Below are 14,946 nucleotides of genomic sequence, written 5' to 3'. Positions count from 1 at the left end.
CTGTTTTAGGCTCAATGACCCAGTATTGATGGAAAATTCTTAGATAAAAAAGTATTTATAGTGTACTTTTTATAATACAAGAGAGCTTATGTAAAAAAATAATGTTAAATTTGTGTTTTAGTTAATGTGCCGGAGGAAATTCTTGACTGGGACTATGATGCAAGATTAAGGTTCATAGAATGTACTAAAAAAGGGACGCAAACGATACATAGAGCCCGTGCAATGATCTTAGGATGTGCAGGGGCTGGGAAAACTACTCTTCTTAAACGTTTACAAAATAAAACCTTAGCAGAATTAAGAAATGTGACATCAACTGTAGGACTCGAGGTGTACGAAGACATCTTTGAAGTTTTACGAGACCAAGGCTGTTTAAGAGGTTTGTTTAAAATGACACAAGTAAAACCATTTTTATATTGATAATTATAAACTGATCACAAATGTACACGTAATAATTGATAGAGTTACTGATATTTATGACAATTAACTTTACATGTAACTCGCTTTTTTATTCGAATTCTTATAAAGTTGTTAAGAACATGTTTTGACGTTTTCACATTTTCTTGATATCTTTGTCAACAAAAATGTGTAAAAGAATGAATGCAACAAAGTCTTCAAGATAAGATGCATTGGTATATAATGTATGAATACTACTTCTTGTGCACTTTTTGAGGACTGTCCCTCATGCAATCTACATTCTAAACATCGGTTCCTAAATGTGACCCCCTACATTTTCTTGTAAGCCTAATAATAACATGTTCAGGATAATCTGAATATTGCCTCGTATTAACCTCATATACACATTTGAAATACATATACAACATGATACATTTTATTGTGAACTGTAAGCTTATTTAAATCAGAGCTTATTTAACGAAGTATCTTTTTTTTTTATTAAATCAGAGATTATTTATATTTTTCCCTTATCCCTTAAGCTCTTGCAGAACATTCAAATAAGGAGGGAAAGGAGCTTCTAAGTATCATGGATTTTGGAGGACAGTGTGCCTACTACGCCTGTCATCAAGTCTACCTCAGTAGAAGAGCCTTCTATATTCTTGTGATAGATATGTCGAAACAATTCAAAGAGAAGGTTGATAAGAAGCTGTGTGACCAGGCTGGAACCATGTTTACTGACTGGACATACGGAGGTACGTATGTTTTGTTATCTGCAAATACCTTAATTTTAAAATATTAATTGATTTGACATCTACCAAAACTAAATAGTAGTAGGAAGTAATGTTAAATCATGTAAGCTTTTAAAATCTTTGTTTTTCTCCTGACAATCTAGCTGGCGGAAAAACGTTTGGTATGAAAAAATTAAGATGCTACATATTTACAAAATAAATACGATTTGAAATTGTTAAGTTGAAGGTTGAAACCTCGAAGTACACATGGGGCTCGGTCAGTCAAATATTGAAGTCATGCAAATCAGTAATAGATTCCTTATTAACTGATATAAATCTCATACAATTTTCCCTAATATGCATGTGAAATGTCAGGTATGTGTTTAACATGATAATTATGGACTTTTCTTATGCTTCAAAAATAGTAAAACTAGGGACTTGGAGATAATATAATACTGTATACATGGAAATATTCACCCCATTTTATTTTCACACTTTTTGCCCTTGTCTGAAGTGAGCAAATTTAAAATATCTTTTATCATTTATCTCAGTATTATAAAGACAAAAATCTTTCTGGGTGAATTCAAAACTGAGAAAAATTGTTTCCAAATATGAGAGGGTAACAAATGAATTCAAACACTTGGCGAAAATAACATTGTATATAGTTAATGGATATAACTTAAGTTAAGTTGGTGGGATAATCTCTTCCTGAGTTATTTTAAGTGAAATTGAAGTAAAAATCCACCATTCGATCTATATTTTCCATTCGAACACTTATGCTACATTAAACTATAAGCCTACAACAGCAGAATCATGCGAACGAGATTTCAAGCGTAGAAATAAAAATAAAAACAAACATGATAGCGAAATGAATAAAATTTTTCTGATAAAATTCTACTTTTTTTAAGGACTGATTTTATCATAAGAAGCTTGTGGCAAGGCGCTCGCTTCCTTATCTGGAGGCCCAGCTTTATTTTTTGATACATAAAACGTATAACAGGTAATAACAAGTAATAACTTTTTCTTTGTCAAGCACTCGGTCATGATATTGAAAGTCACGGGTTTTTCGGATATTCTCCATGACAATGAGGGCTGAATATAAGGTTTAAGTTCGAAGCCCTTCGTTGGCATACGGCGACGTCTTATGAGAACAAAATATTCCGATCGGACTTTATATACAATTAAGTTATTAATTATCAAAAGTCATTATTGTTTTAAAACAGAGTACCTCTTGTTCTGGATGAAGTCCATCCATATATACAGTGCTGAAGATGCTCCAGTTATACTCGTTGGTACTCATCTGGACAAAACTAAAGGACAAGTAAGATATGAATCATCGAAAGATTGCTTTTAAACGTTTTTTTCTTAAACATAGAATTTTCATTAATTCATTTTTCTATTGCTACAGATATTTCTTTTCTAATTTCCTACGAATCCTTTATCTTTGACCTTACATTTTTTTCAACGCAATGTTTTTCAAAGGGAGGTATAAACTGTAATGTGTATATCGACTTTTTTCTGATACAAGAAAAGAACTAAAAAGTAGAAAGTGCTTTTCTCCATCATATCATGTTTATATGCTGTGAGATCAGCAAATGTTCGAATGTAAAATCATATTTTTTTGTCGATCTGACACGTTTCATTCTCTGAAATGAAATGAAGCTCATGTTAATAAAATTCAACATTTTTATCACCACTGAGCACTACAAAAAAGAAAAACAAATGTGATAAGAACAATGTATTTTTTTCTCAAAATAATCCAGTGTTTTACTTATATAAATGATTTGTAGCCTGCTACTTATTCATAAAAATTGTCCTGTAACACGTGCCTGACATTTACGTTGGTAAAATTTTCTTTAAGTATCTTAAGTTAGTTTGCCGGTGTTTTTTTTTTTTTACTTTTTTTGCTGCCTACAAGTAACTCCGCTTTCACAAGTGCACAATTGCATATCACTTACCATTATGGTATTTTCTCTTTTGACCACATATTTCACTATTACTTTGAACAGCTTGTTCTTAGACAATCCACTGTCTAATTCAAAGTCTTTTCCAATCAAAGTCTGTTCTTTTCCAATCATTTACAAATTAACGAATCAGTTTAAATTTCCTGGTACTTCCAGCATTGCTTAAAATTGTTTTAGAGATTGAGAGGTTTTTCGAGGTAATTGATATTCGCTACCAGTTGAGTGCTTCGGCATTATCTTGAGTTTCTCAAAATAAGGTTTTCCTAAATTTATATATTTTAAAAGGAATTTTTAATTGGGTTACCATTTGATTTGTGAAATAGCATTACAATATTAAATGTGAACTTTTAACATCTATTTAGTGTGCCATTATTAAAAGGTATGACATTACACATTCTCAAGTAAATTAGTACATAAACATTGAGATTACGAACTGTATTTAAGAACAAAAGCCCATAAAACAATACAAAACAAGAGCAGAACAGAACCGTAATAGCAGACATTGAAGCAATGGTAATTATCCTGACAAGAAAAAGAAGAGGGGAAGAGGGGGTTTGGTGGGTGTTTTAACAATCCATAATATAGTTTTATTATCCTGATGAATTTTAATTATCAATAAGTTAGAGTAGAAAATAGTAATCAAAGCCTTTGTGTCTCTTACTCTGTTCTGATTCCATTCTTTTAAAATATATCAACACAACTCTTACGTCATCATTAGAATTTATTGTTTGCTGATCTTGCATATTTAGCAACTGTAAACCATATAATTATTAATGAGACATCTCCCTCGTAGTTATAATAAAAACTAAATAAATAAAATGAATGGAGTATTGTTTAACGCCCCCTCTATTTTTTACACATATGGAGATGCCATTATTTGCCATTAGAGAGCAGAAAATTTTGTCCTGTACTCGCCACACAGGGCCATAGACAGGTGGGATCTTTATCAGCACCTATTGCGACACGGAACCTTGGTTTATACGGTCTCATCCGAATGTCTAAAAGTGGGATTAAATCCCGAGAAGTAAGGATCACCTTCTTACTTAGCGACTCTTAAACAGACGCTCTGACCACTGTGCCAAAATTAAATTGGAGTAAAATGCAGATAAAAATATGTACATAGCTCAGTACATAATTTAAAATAAAAAAAAATATGTTAGAAAAAAAAAATCATGGTGTGTATTATAGGAGTTTTATGAAGAGACTTACTTTTACATTCGACAGCTGACTTTTACATTTTAGTATATGGAGTCTGTATGTGTTTAAGTTGTAAAAGTCAGTCGTCAACTGTAAAAGTAAGTCTCTTCATAAAACTCCATAAAGACATTTGAAAAGGGGTGAGGTCAAACATAATTTTTACCTTACCAAATCCCTTAATTATACTGAAGATATTTACTGGCCTAAAGATATTCCTACATGTATTACATATTAACAGATATATAGGCAAAGATATCTTCCATTCGGTTTCAATGTACAAACATCACTGCTTTAGAATTTGATTTTAAGAAAATATTATGAATTAAATACGTATAAATTCAAACAAACATAAATTTATATAGATTTCAAATAGCAATACATTCACTACCTTATTTGAAATACTTATAATTTTACAACAAACATTTTTAGCAAGCTTGACCAGTGCTAACTGCATCAATGCAATTACGCTACATAAAGGTAGAGAAAACATGTATTTCGTTGCTTCCGCTACGGCAACGATTTGTAGCCCCATGGCACCTGATCCCACCTCTGACGTTTTGGGGGTCCGTGTTTGCTTTTCTCTTATTTTCAAAGTCCATAAAACAGTACAAGATAGGAGCAGAGCAAACACAGACCTCTGAAACATCAGAGGTGGGATCAGGTTTCATGGAGGTGTGAGCATCCCCTGCTTGCGGTCACACCCGCTGTAAGCTACTTGTCATGATCGTGAATATCCATCGTCAATTCAGTGTATAAATAATGGACTAACAATTTGTATGAAAAACATTAGTCAGCATTCACATATTGTAAATCAATTTTCAGGATCAATATTTTGATCTAATGTTAAGAATAATCATATCAATGAAATATGTCAATATTTTTCCTGAACAAACTTGCGCTCTAGAAATTTTAAAGTTAAAATTGTTGAAATTTTGTCCATGCATTTTGTCCTCTTCCTGAAAAAGGATATAAAATCGGACTAGTTTGATATGTCATAAAAACAGAAATTGTGAATACATTGCTTTGACACTATCATTTTATTGAATTCAGCACATTTAAGGAAGTTTTAAAAATATGACATTTTGTGGGGGCAAATATATGCAATATACCAAATATAGTTTTTAAGACCTTTCGTAGAACAGGTCGCTGGAACCTGCTTCCATCCCTTTACAAGTAATGCAATTTATATATCTATTTCGTTGGAAAAGGTTTAATTATCCAAACGCGCCTTAACTCAGTCGATAAGTTTCTTCTGCCAAGAGACAATTTCAATTATCCCATCATTCTCATGCAAATGAGTCAATCTCCATTGAAAATGAACGTAAGCAGAATCCCCGGTTGTACAATGGGTTATGTAGTTTTGATATGAATTGATTTTTAAAGTATTATATTGATGTCCATAGTTGAATTTTGTAAAAATTGTAAACCATTTTGTTTACAAATTTTTATATTGTTGTTTAGACTACAGAAACATTCTACGATAGTATCTTGGATCAGCTTCGGTACGACGAAAAACTAAAAGCACATTTGAACAGAAAGAGATGCTTTACTCTTGGAATTCAGGCAAAAGATGGACAGACTCTAGAAAAACTGTCAAGCTTAGAAAAATGCATCGTTTCTATTGCTAAAGAAGATCGATGGAAAGACAGCATCCCAACAGACTGGGCATTTTGTGAAGCTACTTTTAAAGTGCTTAAATCAACAAACAAATTAATCTCACTAGAAAAATATTCCAGAGAATATTTTAATAGCATTCTAGAGAGAAATTCAAATGTTCAAGATGTTTTGAAACTATTCCATGAAATTGGTATTATTTTACATTTCAATGAGAAATCTCTTTCTGAAATTATAATTCTTGACATCCAGTGGTTTGTTGATGCTTTCAAAAATATCATCACAGACTCGAATCATGTCAAAGATGAAGCAAAAAATCACCAAGAATGGAAGGAATTTGACCAAACTGGATATCTCCCCGAAAATTTCCTCAAAAGAATTTGGAAGTCTATGAAATTTGATACAAAAGGCTGGGACAGTTATATTCTTCAGTATATGGAGCGTTTAGGGTTGATTGCCATGACCTTGGACTCGGGTTTGCGTTGCATGTACGTACCCTGCATGAATAAACGAACATTTGATGCTACACACCAAGAAAAATTGAGAAATTATCAACATAAAACATCAGTGTTAGTATTCAGATTCTCGTTTTTGCCGTGGTTTGTTTACTTTCGATTGATTGCTTCTTGTTTGAGTAGAACAGGTGGTAAATGGAGAGTTTTAAATGATGAGGGGATGTGTATGTTCAAAAACATAGCGTTCTTTGAGTATGAACATCACAATATTGCTCTTGCTGTAGACAACTCATCAATACAGCTCCAGGTATTTCAACATGGTAATTCCATTGTCAGAAAAGAAATAACACTTGAGATACGTGACTCCATCGAAAGATTATTAAACGAACTCACCGGAAGCTTTCACAAGAAGATCATATACAGTGTGGGATATCAATGCTCAATGAATGATGTGTATCGTGAATATGATAAATGTTTTGTTGAAGAGAAAGAGATTCGAGGAAAAGGTCATATTGTTTGTCCTCGACATGAACTTATACATCAACACAATCTTTGGGAACCAGATTTCCTTGGATATTGGAAAAAGGTAATTTTAAATGTAATTGATAACTTAAATAACAACGTTTGAACAGCCATTTTTGAGATAATGTTGCAAATCTCAGTTGTACTTATTATATATATTTTTCTACATGTTAGTCTGCATATACCATGTATATTCATGTATATACGTGGATTGATTGGTGGGTTTGGGGGGGGGGCGGGCTTTAAAGTGGCTTGTAGAATTTTCCCATGACCTCTGTAAATTTTGTTTAATTCCTGAAAGTATTAGGTTTCATAAAAATTAAATTTTCATGGGGAAAAATAAAAGTAAAAATAATTTCTGTCTGCCCCAGAACATGGTTGACCCAGAAAAATAAGAACTTTTTTAAATATTTCATTAAGTGTAGCGTAACTATAATTCCTTTTTGTATGAATGAATATATCATTCAACTTTTAGGAAGATATATTTAGTGACACCATTTTGACAAAGATTTAAATCCTTTGTAAGTTTAAATTGCACTTCAAATGTGTTTTATATCAGCCAGCCAGAGCACAACAATTTTTGAACCTATTAAAATAGCTTTTGCAAATTTTTCCCGAGTCTATGCGTGAATATAATATGACAACATAAATTTCAAATTAATATATAGTGTACTGATGTATGAAAAAACATATTTGATTGTAAAATGACAGCCATGTGATATTGAACACATGCTTTTCATCAGATATTTTCAAATTTCAAAAGTTTAAAAAAGTGGGTAATTTTGACTTTAATGTCAACTTTCTTTCTGAACAAAATAAACAATTACCTATCGTATTCCGCATCCAGATACATAGCAATATTTCTAGGACTAACCAGGCCTTGGAGAAAGATGTTTGGACGAAAATCAAACTCAAGAACTTCGACTTATAGGCAATATATGAACAAATATAAAACTCGATGTTGCATCATGGACCTTAGACATACATTGTATCTCAATGTGTAAAAATATATAATGTTTCTTCTCTTTGTAGGATTGTGATGTCCATGTATCTGAAACAGGTCAGTGTCTTCTATTTCAAAAGTTATATGAAAGTAATTTAAGGATTTCCATCCCTAATGGGACCTAATTTCCTACCCTTAAATGTCTGTCAAGTACATAATACACTGATATTATATTAAAGCATTTTATAGTGAAAAAGGATTGCCCGCGAGAAAGATTTAAAAATGTTTTTAATTCAGCAGTAGTTTATCAAAAAAGATTGAATTGAAATGTGTTTTTTCAACATAAAAATTCAAATAATTTGAATATCAATAAATCCTGCGGTGGAAAATTGACAATTGAAAACAATTTTTTTACCGGCTAATTTTTTAAATTGATTTTTTATTAATTAAAAAAGGGGAGATAACTCTTACCAGAACTCAAGGTCATAAAATAGGACACATCCCACTGCACACACTAATAGTAATAAATGGGAAATATGGCTAAATAAACTGAGTATTTAATGCATACATATCAGTTATGTATTTAATTTCACTGAATTTGTTCACATTAGGGATTGAATACCTTAACTTCAGGCTATATATCAAGAACGTCTTAAAAATATTCATTATATCATGAATCTTGTGGTTTCTTAATATTGTTCTTACACTGAGTTCTTCACCGTATTTCTTGAAAAAATAAATACTAGAACAATATGTATAACTAACAACGTAAATGAAAATTTAGAAAATTAAAATGATATTTTATTTTAGAAAAGATAAAAGCCCATGTCCTTGAATATTTCCATTTCTATTTGTTTTTTGGGATAACTCTTTAAAAGTTGGTTTATTCGATTTTTTTATTATTCTACCGGTATGTTAATTCGCCTAAATATACGTCAGGAGCTAAGTAGGCCTAAAGGTCATGTAAATCTCCTTTATTTCCTTTAATGTAAATTAAATCTATTGGACTATAATTTCAAAATCTAAATTTACATTTTCTTTTCACAATAAAAAGGTAGTACATGTATTAGGAATCATTGTCTAGTTAGTAGAGTACGGACTTCGCCAGTTATGCAAATTATCTTACGTTTCCAACTCTCATTGATGTTCCTGGCATACATTGTACTAGACTGACTAGACATTGAGTTTTAAGATAAAGTGGAGTGCATGCATACACATATAGTTTATTGAGGAATTTATGCTACGAACGAAAGTATTGATAGGAGATGAGGATTTGTGAATCATAAAATTTGAATATGAAATGATGTAAAAAAAAAAAACACTGATAAATGGAACATCTCTACATGGTCTAAACTCAATTGAATTTTTTTCGAGCCATTGTGAGTATAGTTCAATAAAAAAAAATAAAGACTCCCCAAACCATTGTAGTGGGTTGCTATGTTTTGGACCCTTAAAATTATCTTTATCGAAAATAATTTATATGAATATTATATAATAATCATATTATATAAATATATTTTCATATTTGAGGAAAAGTGTTCATTTCATTTGATGCATTGACTTTTTTAACGTGTTAGATGCATGTGTAATTCCTACTACATATAAATACAAAGTGACTATTCTCAAGACTTATTTGTTATTTATACAGTTGCTAGTACACCCAGAGACAATTTTATCAAACTTTATGAGGAGGGACTACAAAAATTTCATTTTAAAGCTTTTGAAAAGTTGACAAAAGTTGGACGAAATGCCATGCAGATCTACTTTGATGCGGTATACCCGAAAAAGGACCTTTTGAAATTTAAACTTTCAAAAGCTACCGCTGTGAAGAAAATGTTCCATCTGAGCGACAATCAGTTTGAAAGGCTGTGTCCGAGTATGTATATTTTTGTATTTTATAAAATCTGTCTACACGTTGTCCTCTGCATCTACAATATTGTTATATATGTCCTAAGATTATAATTATGGTGATAAACTAATATAAAAAGAAACAAGATGAATGCCTTTTTTACCCTTTAAAATTGTTTCCTATATAAGTCTTACAGAAAAATAAAAAAAAATGTTTAACTAAGATATTAAAAAACTTGATGTATCAACCACCGAGTGAGATAAATTGCACCTCTTGTGAATTATTTTACAGCGTGTTATATCCCCTCTCCGAAGGAGAGTTAGATATACTGTATTACCGTATTGTATGTCTATCTGTCCGTAACATTTTGTGTCGTGTTTTTAAGCAACTACGCACTGCAGATGCTTGAATTTCTAGTGCATTATTTGCTGAAGCATGTCATGTTGTGAAATTCTTTTTTGCTCATTTTGATGTCAACCTGGTTATCCGTTCATCTGTACATGCCTTTAGTAACATTAAATATTTTTGTCGTAGATCTCTTAGCAACAGCTCATTGCAGATACTTGAAATATTAGCCTAGTCTCTGTTGAGATGAAAAAGAATAATTTGTATGAATCTGATGTCAGCGTTTTACTAATCTGTGGGTCTGGCAACTTTATACTTATAAATGCATCTACCCGTAACTAATCTCGTGTACATTAATATGAGCGTGTTTATATACATCAAAGCGGGGATATTACTAGTGAACATAGACTCGCAGACTTCTTGTTGAATCATCGGATTATGTGAGCATATGTCAAAGATGAGTCAAAAGCATCATTCTTCACTTTTTATTAGGCGATCCAATAAAGAATTTCCTAGACTATTACTGGTGAAATCAGTTTCACTGAGCAAGCAACATCGGCAAAGTCTGTTGAGGTTCTTGAATTATTAAAAGTACCATTGCTCTTGATCTCGATTCCCTAGTACGGAACAATGATCAAAAGCAATTAAGTCTAATTTCTGCAATTTCGGCACGTGTACCATGGACTTTAACGAATATACAGTTTTACACTCTTGTGTGTTTTATAATGTGTTCTTAATTCAAAGTATTTTAAAGCTGTTTGAAATAAAGATTTTCCTGGCAAATTAATGTATTTTTTTAAATATCATGATAAAAGTGGAAGGTATAAGAAAACTTGTATTGGTTGGTTTCGCAGGCTTAATGCATTTTGCAGGACCCTCAAGAGAAAACGACCACAGGAAACAGTTTTGTTCTTGGGTCCCACAAAACTCGGTGTTCCTTATAAGCCAGTCAATCAATATAATACAATATAATCCACAGAATCGACAAATAATTTGATATTTTAGTCTAAGTAGAGCACAAGGGACAGCAGAATTTATGTAACAGAGAAAATAAATAAAGATTTAAATGAAAGTTTATGACAGAATTTTAAAAAAATACACAAAATAAGTGTATGCATTTATAAATGTCAAGGGAGATAAAAAAAATAGGTTCTGCGTTTCTTACTTCCAATCAATATATTAACATAATATTTTGTTCATTAGCTGATAAATCTGATCCGTCTTCTCAATCGTTTGATGTGACAATGATGTACCAGATGCTACGAAACCGTTATCCAAATCTTCCACAACCTACTAAGGGCTGGGGAAAGACTCCAGTTACAGGGGATGAAAGTGAAACTGACGACGTAGAAAGGATCCGGATTTACAGAAACCAAGTCGTTCATGAACCTGATGCAACAAGTAAATTAGAAAAGAGGGACCTGGAGGAGAAAGGGAGAGATCTGACACAGGTAAAGTCAAGATTTAAGAAATGGTCCAATTAATGTTTCGTCTTTGATTCTGATCCATGTTCTTACATGTACGTTTGCAGGAGTATATTTTACGTACTATTTCTAAAACGAGGCAAGCTATTGACAGCTATGTTGCTGATACAAAGATATCAACGGTCCCGTTTGAAGTCAATATTTTGCTAATTCTTTCACCGATAAAATATTAATCTATTCAGAAAATACAATTAATCGAACGTTGGCTGGCCTTTCTCAAACATTCCTCGGGAAATATTTTCACAATGGATCATCTACGGATTTTTCCATTTGCTTGATCGGTAAAAGGAGCAAACAGAGGATGTGACGAGTATGCTTAATCCTTCATGGCACTTGATCCGATCTCTGATGTTTTTGAAAGTCCATATTTATATTGCTCCATTAGTCTTTATTGCTGTTATCCTCATGTTTCGTTAACTCAAATGTACTTTTGACAAGGATGTCATAATATTTTAACGTTTATTATTTTCTTTAAATATAATTATTTTTAGGCCATTGTGAGATTGAGCAAGGGAGACCCAAATATACAGCATGAAATGATGAATGCTCTGAAAAATCCTACATAAGAAATGGACACTCAGAATGGGTAAAATAACATTTTTTATTTACAAAGTTATTGTTCAATTTCAAATTTTGTGAGTAATTGTCTTCATTTTTTTAAAAAGATCGAATTCTTTTATTCAACAAATGAAAAGTGCCAGGATAAAAGAGCGTGTTATTTGTCCTCTCTGATTTCTTGAGTTTATATACGGAAACTCAAAGGAAACGTAACTCCCTTATTCTACAATGTAGGGGGGAATTTATACACGGGTTGGAACTATGTACCAAATGAGTTAGGAGATCTTTAACTTTGCCAAGTCAGTTGTTATACGGCTGAATGATATTCACTCCATTTCCGGAACTTGATTATATCCCTCTTAACAAAAATATAAAAAAAATAGTTAAATATTTGAAAACATTGATTTGTAGTTGTTAATCATGAGGATTGAACTAATACATGTATTACGAAGAAAAATTCTTTCTTGTCCGGATATGATGAGGTCTATATTTTCTCAAAATGACTGAAAGCACGCATTTTCATTTCTAATGCTGGAAATTTTCAAAATAAAGAAAAAGGAGAGCTGCAGATTCAAATATACACTACATAACAACTTGTCAGGCTCATGTGTATCACAAGCATGATTGAGCGACAGTTCTTTGAACGGTAGTCCAAGAGTTACTACATAACGCCAAGTTAGAGAAAATTCAACCGCAGTATCTGACAAAAGGGCATTTAAAAATGCCCGAGAATATTAAATTTGCTTAGATGAAGATAATGATAAACCTAATGCATGGCAGAAATCGAGCTGCATTTGTTGTACATGGCAGACCAGCATGTTTTAATTGAATGAAGGGGGATGTTTTTAAAGTTATGTGTTACTTTCTAAGGTCTAAAGATAACGTTTAACGTTTAAATGAAGTATCACATTTTTGTACACTTACTTTATACCTTAATGTAATCATTTTCAATGTTGTTAATTATCTTAAAAGTAACCATAAAAACCATAAAAGTAACACATAACTCGTAAAACATTAAAAACATTTTTTAAAAAAATCTTCTTCTATAGAACCACTGAGCCAGAAGAGCTGAGACATATGGGGATTTATTAATAAAGTATTCAAAATTACTTTCTGATGTTTCTGATTTTCTAACTTTGTAAGATTTAAGATTTTCAATTTTTCTTAATTTTTCTCGGTTTTTTAATGATCAGCATCTGATAATTACCACTTCTTGAATATGTTGCTATAAAAAAATACCAATGTGAGGAGTAAATAAGGAAATATCACGTAAATTTGTTATGATTGCCGAATTTTTTGTCGCATTACTGATGTCATAAATGATACAATTCCATAGTAAGAAAACAAAAAACAATATTTACTATACGCCGTAGTTTCATTGTACATGTGATATATGTTTATTTTTTTCATAAATACATGCGTTTTTAAAAATATTTTTGCATTCAAGTCATAAAGCTTTTAAATTCATTTTTTTAAATTTGGGTGACAGCTCTATGACAGTGTATAACCTACCAAGTAAAATACCCTAATAATAGTCATATTTTATTTCACCAGAGTTAAATCATTGAGTCAATATGATACTCAATTCGAGCGAATCTAAAATTTGATTGAAACATTATATTCTGTTTTCTTTTGCCTATATTCTTTCAAAACTGATTTATCATATTTGACAAGAACATTTACATCCAGTTTTAAACCCCTTTCAAACAATTCTGCATTAAAAAAAACTTTTTATGGACCATTTTAAAAATACTTTAATATATCAATTATCATTAAAAGAATCTAAATTATAATTAAATTTCCCCTAAAAGATTTTTAGAAATATAAGTTTTGCTAGTGAATGCACTCTTGTCTTGAAGTAACGAAGAGAAATTTATGATTTTGATGTACTGTAATCAAATCAACAAAACATCTCAAAATAATGGCACAGAATGTCATAAAAAATACACGTATCTTCAAACAACTTTATTTTATCTGAAAACTTAATTATTGATATTATTTATTTAATTATTCAGATTCGAATGTTATTTTATTTTAAACGGAAGATATATTTTTCCAGGTGCTGCCATAACATCAACGTCTGTAGAATTTCTTTGGACTTTTTCCTGTACAATTGTATTTAGTATGTTTAGTATGTACAACGAACAAAATGTCAATGAAAACTCTTTTTAAGGTTTATTTGTCTATTGTTTAATCTGTTGTTTTTCAAAAGTTGATGATATGAACGATTCATGTTTAGACGAACCAAATATGATTCATTCGAATTTGACAAATTCAAACATTGTTGCGTTTGAAAACATTGTATTTAGATTTATGCAATGCATGTAAATAAACCACTTTTTGTATCCACTTTATTGTGCATGTGCCTACAAAAATGTTTCAAAAATGTATTCCTTTCATATATGTGTATCAGTTTTATATCCGTCAGCATGGACTTGTTTGGTTAATCTATTGCAAAAGCATTAATTTAATTATTTAATTAATTCTTTATCTATTAATACATTAACAAACGCTTAAAGCAAGCACACTTTTATGAACTTTCAGCAAAGTGATGTTCCTTATTCCATGCCATACATGTATACGGATGTTTATCATTTCGAATCAGGACCCTTTTGATCATATTGCATACATGATTATTAGATAGAACATACAAGTATAATGATTATTACAAAATATGAATATAGTAGTATTCAGTATTATTCTTATGAGTATACATGTACACATGTTAGAAATGCTCAATCAATTTACATATTGTTCATAAGGTGATACATGTAATTGCTATCTAAATGTAATATGTTAAATTTAGAAACGCATTGTAAAGTAAAAAAAATGCCATCGTGTTTCATAAGGCGAAAAAGCCAGAGGTAATACATTAAATCCGTAAACTAAGAGTG

At 31.2% G+C, this 14,946-nt stretch overlaps 1 protein-coding gene across 1 annotated transcript in view; it reads left to right on the top strand.

Annotated features, from left to right (window-relative positions):
* The window catches only part of LOC134252075 (uncharacterized), a 57,455-nt gene extending 43,257 nt beyond the window's left edge, over positions 1-14,198 (top strand). The window contains exons 11-19 of the mRNA XM_062734511.1: positions 122-376; positions 933-1,145; positions 2,345-2,442; positions 5,744-6,937; positions 7,906-7,933; positions 9,465-9,692; positions 11,214-11,461; positions 11,986-12,080; positions 14,112-14,198. Coding sequence (XP_062590495.1) covers positions 122-376; positions 933-1,145; positions 2,345-2,442; positions 5,744-6,937; positions 7,906-7,933; positions 9,465-9,692; positions 11,214-11,461; positions 11,986-12,060 — 2,339 coding nt within the window. The 3' untranslated portion in view covers positions 12,061-12,080; positions 14,112-14,198. The remainder of the gene's footprint in view (positions 1-121; positions 377-932; positions 1,146-2,344; positions 2,443-5,743; positions 6,938-7,905; positions 7,934-9,464; positions 9,693-11,213; positions 11,462-11,985; positions 12,081-14,111) is intronic.
* The last annotated feature ends 748 nt before the right edge of the window (positions 14,199-14,946 follow it).

Source organism: Saccostrea cucullata, unplaced genomic scaffold (genome assembly GCF_032062105.1).
Source record: "Saccostrea cucullata isolate Sc308-1 unplaced genomic scaffold, CSIRO_AGI_Scuc_v1 ctg3647, whole genome shotgun sequence".
NCBI classification, from domain to species: Eukaryota; Metazoa; Mollusca; class Bivalvia; order Ostreida; family Ostreidae; genus Saccostrea; species Saccostrea cuccullata.
This window is presented reverse-complemented; position numbering and strand designations above follow the sequence as displayed.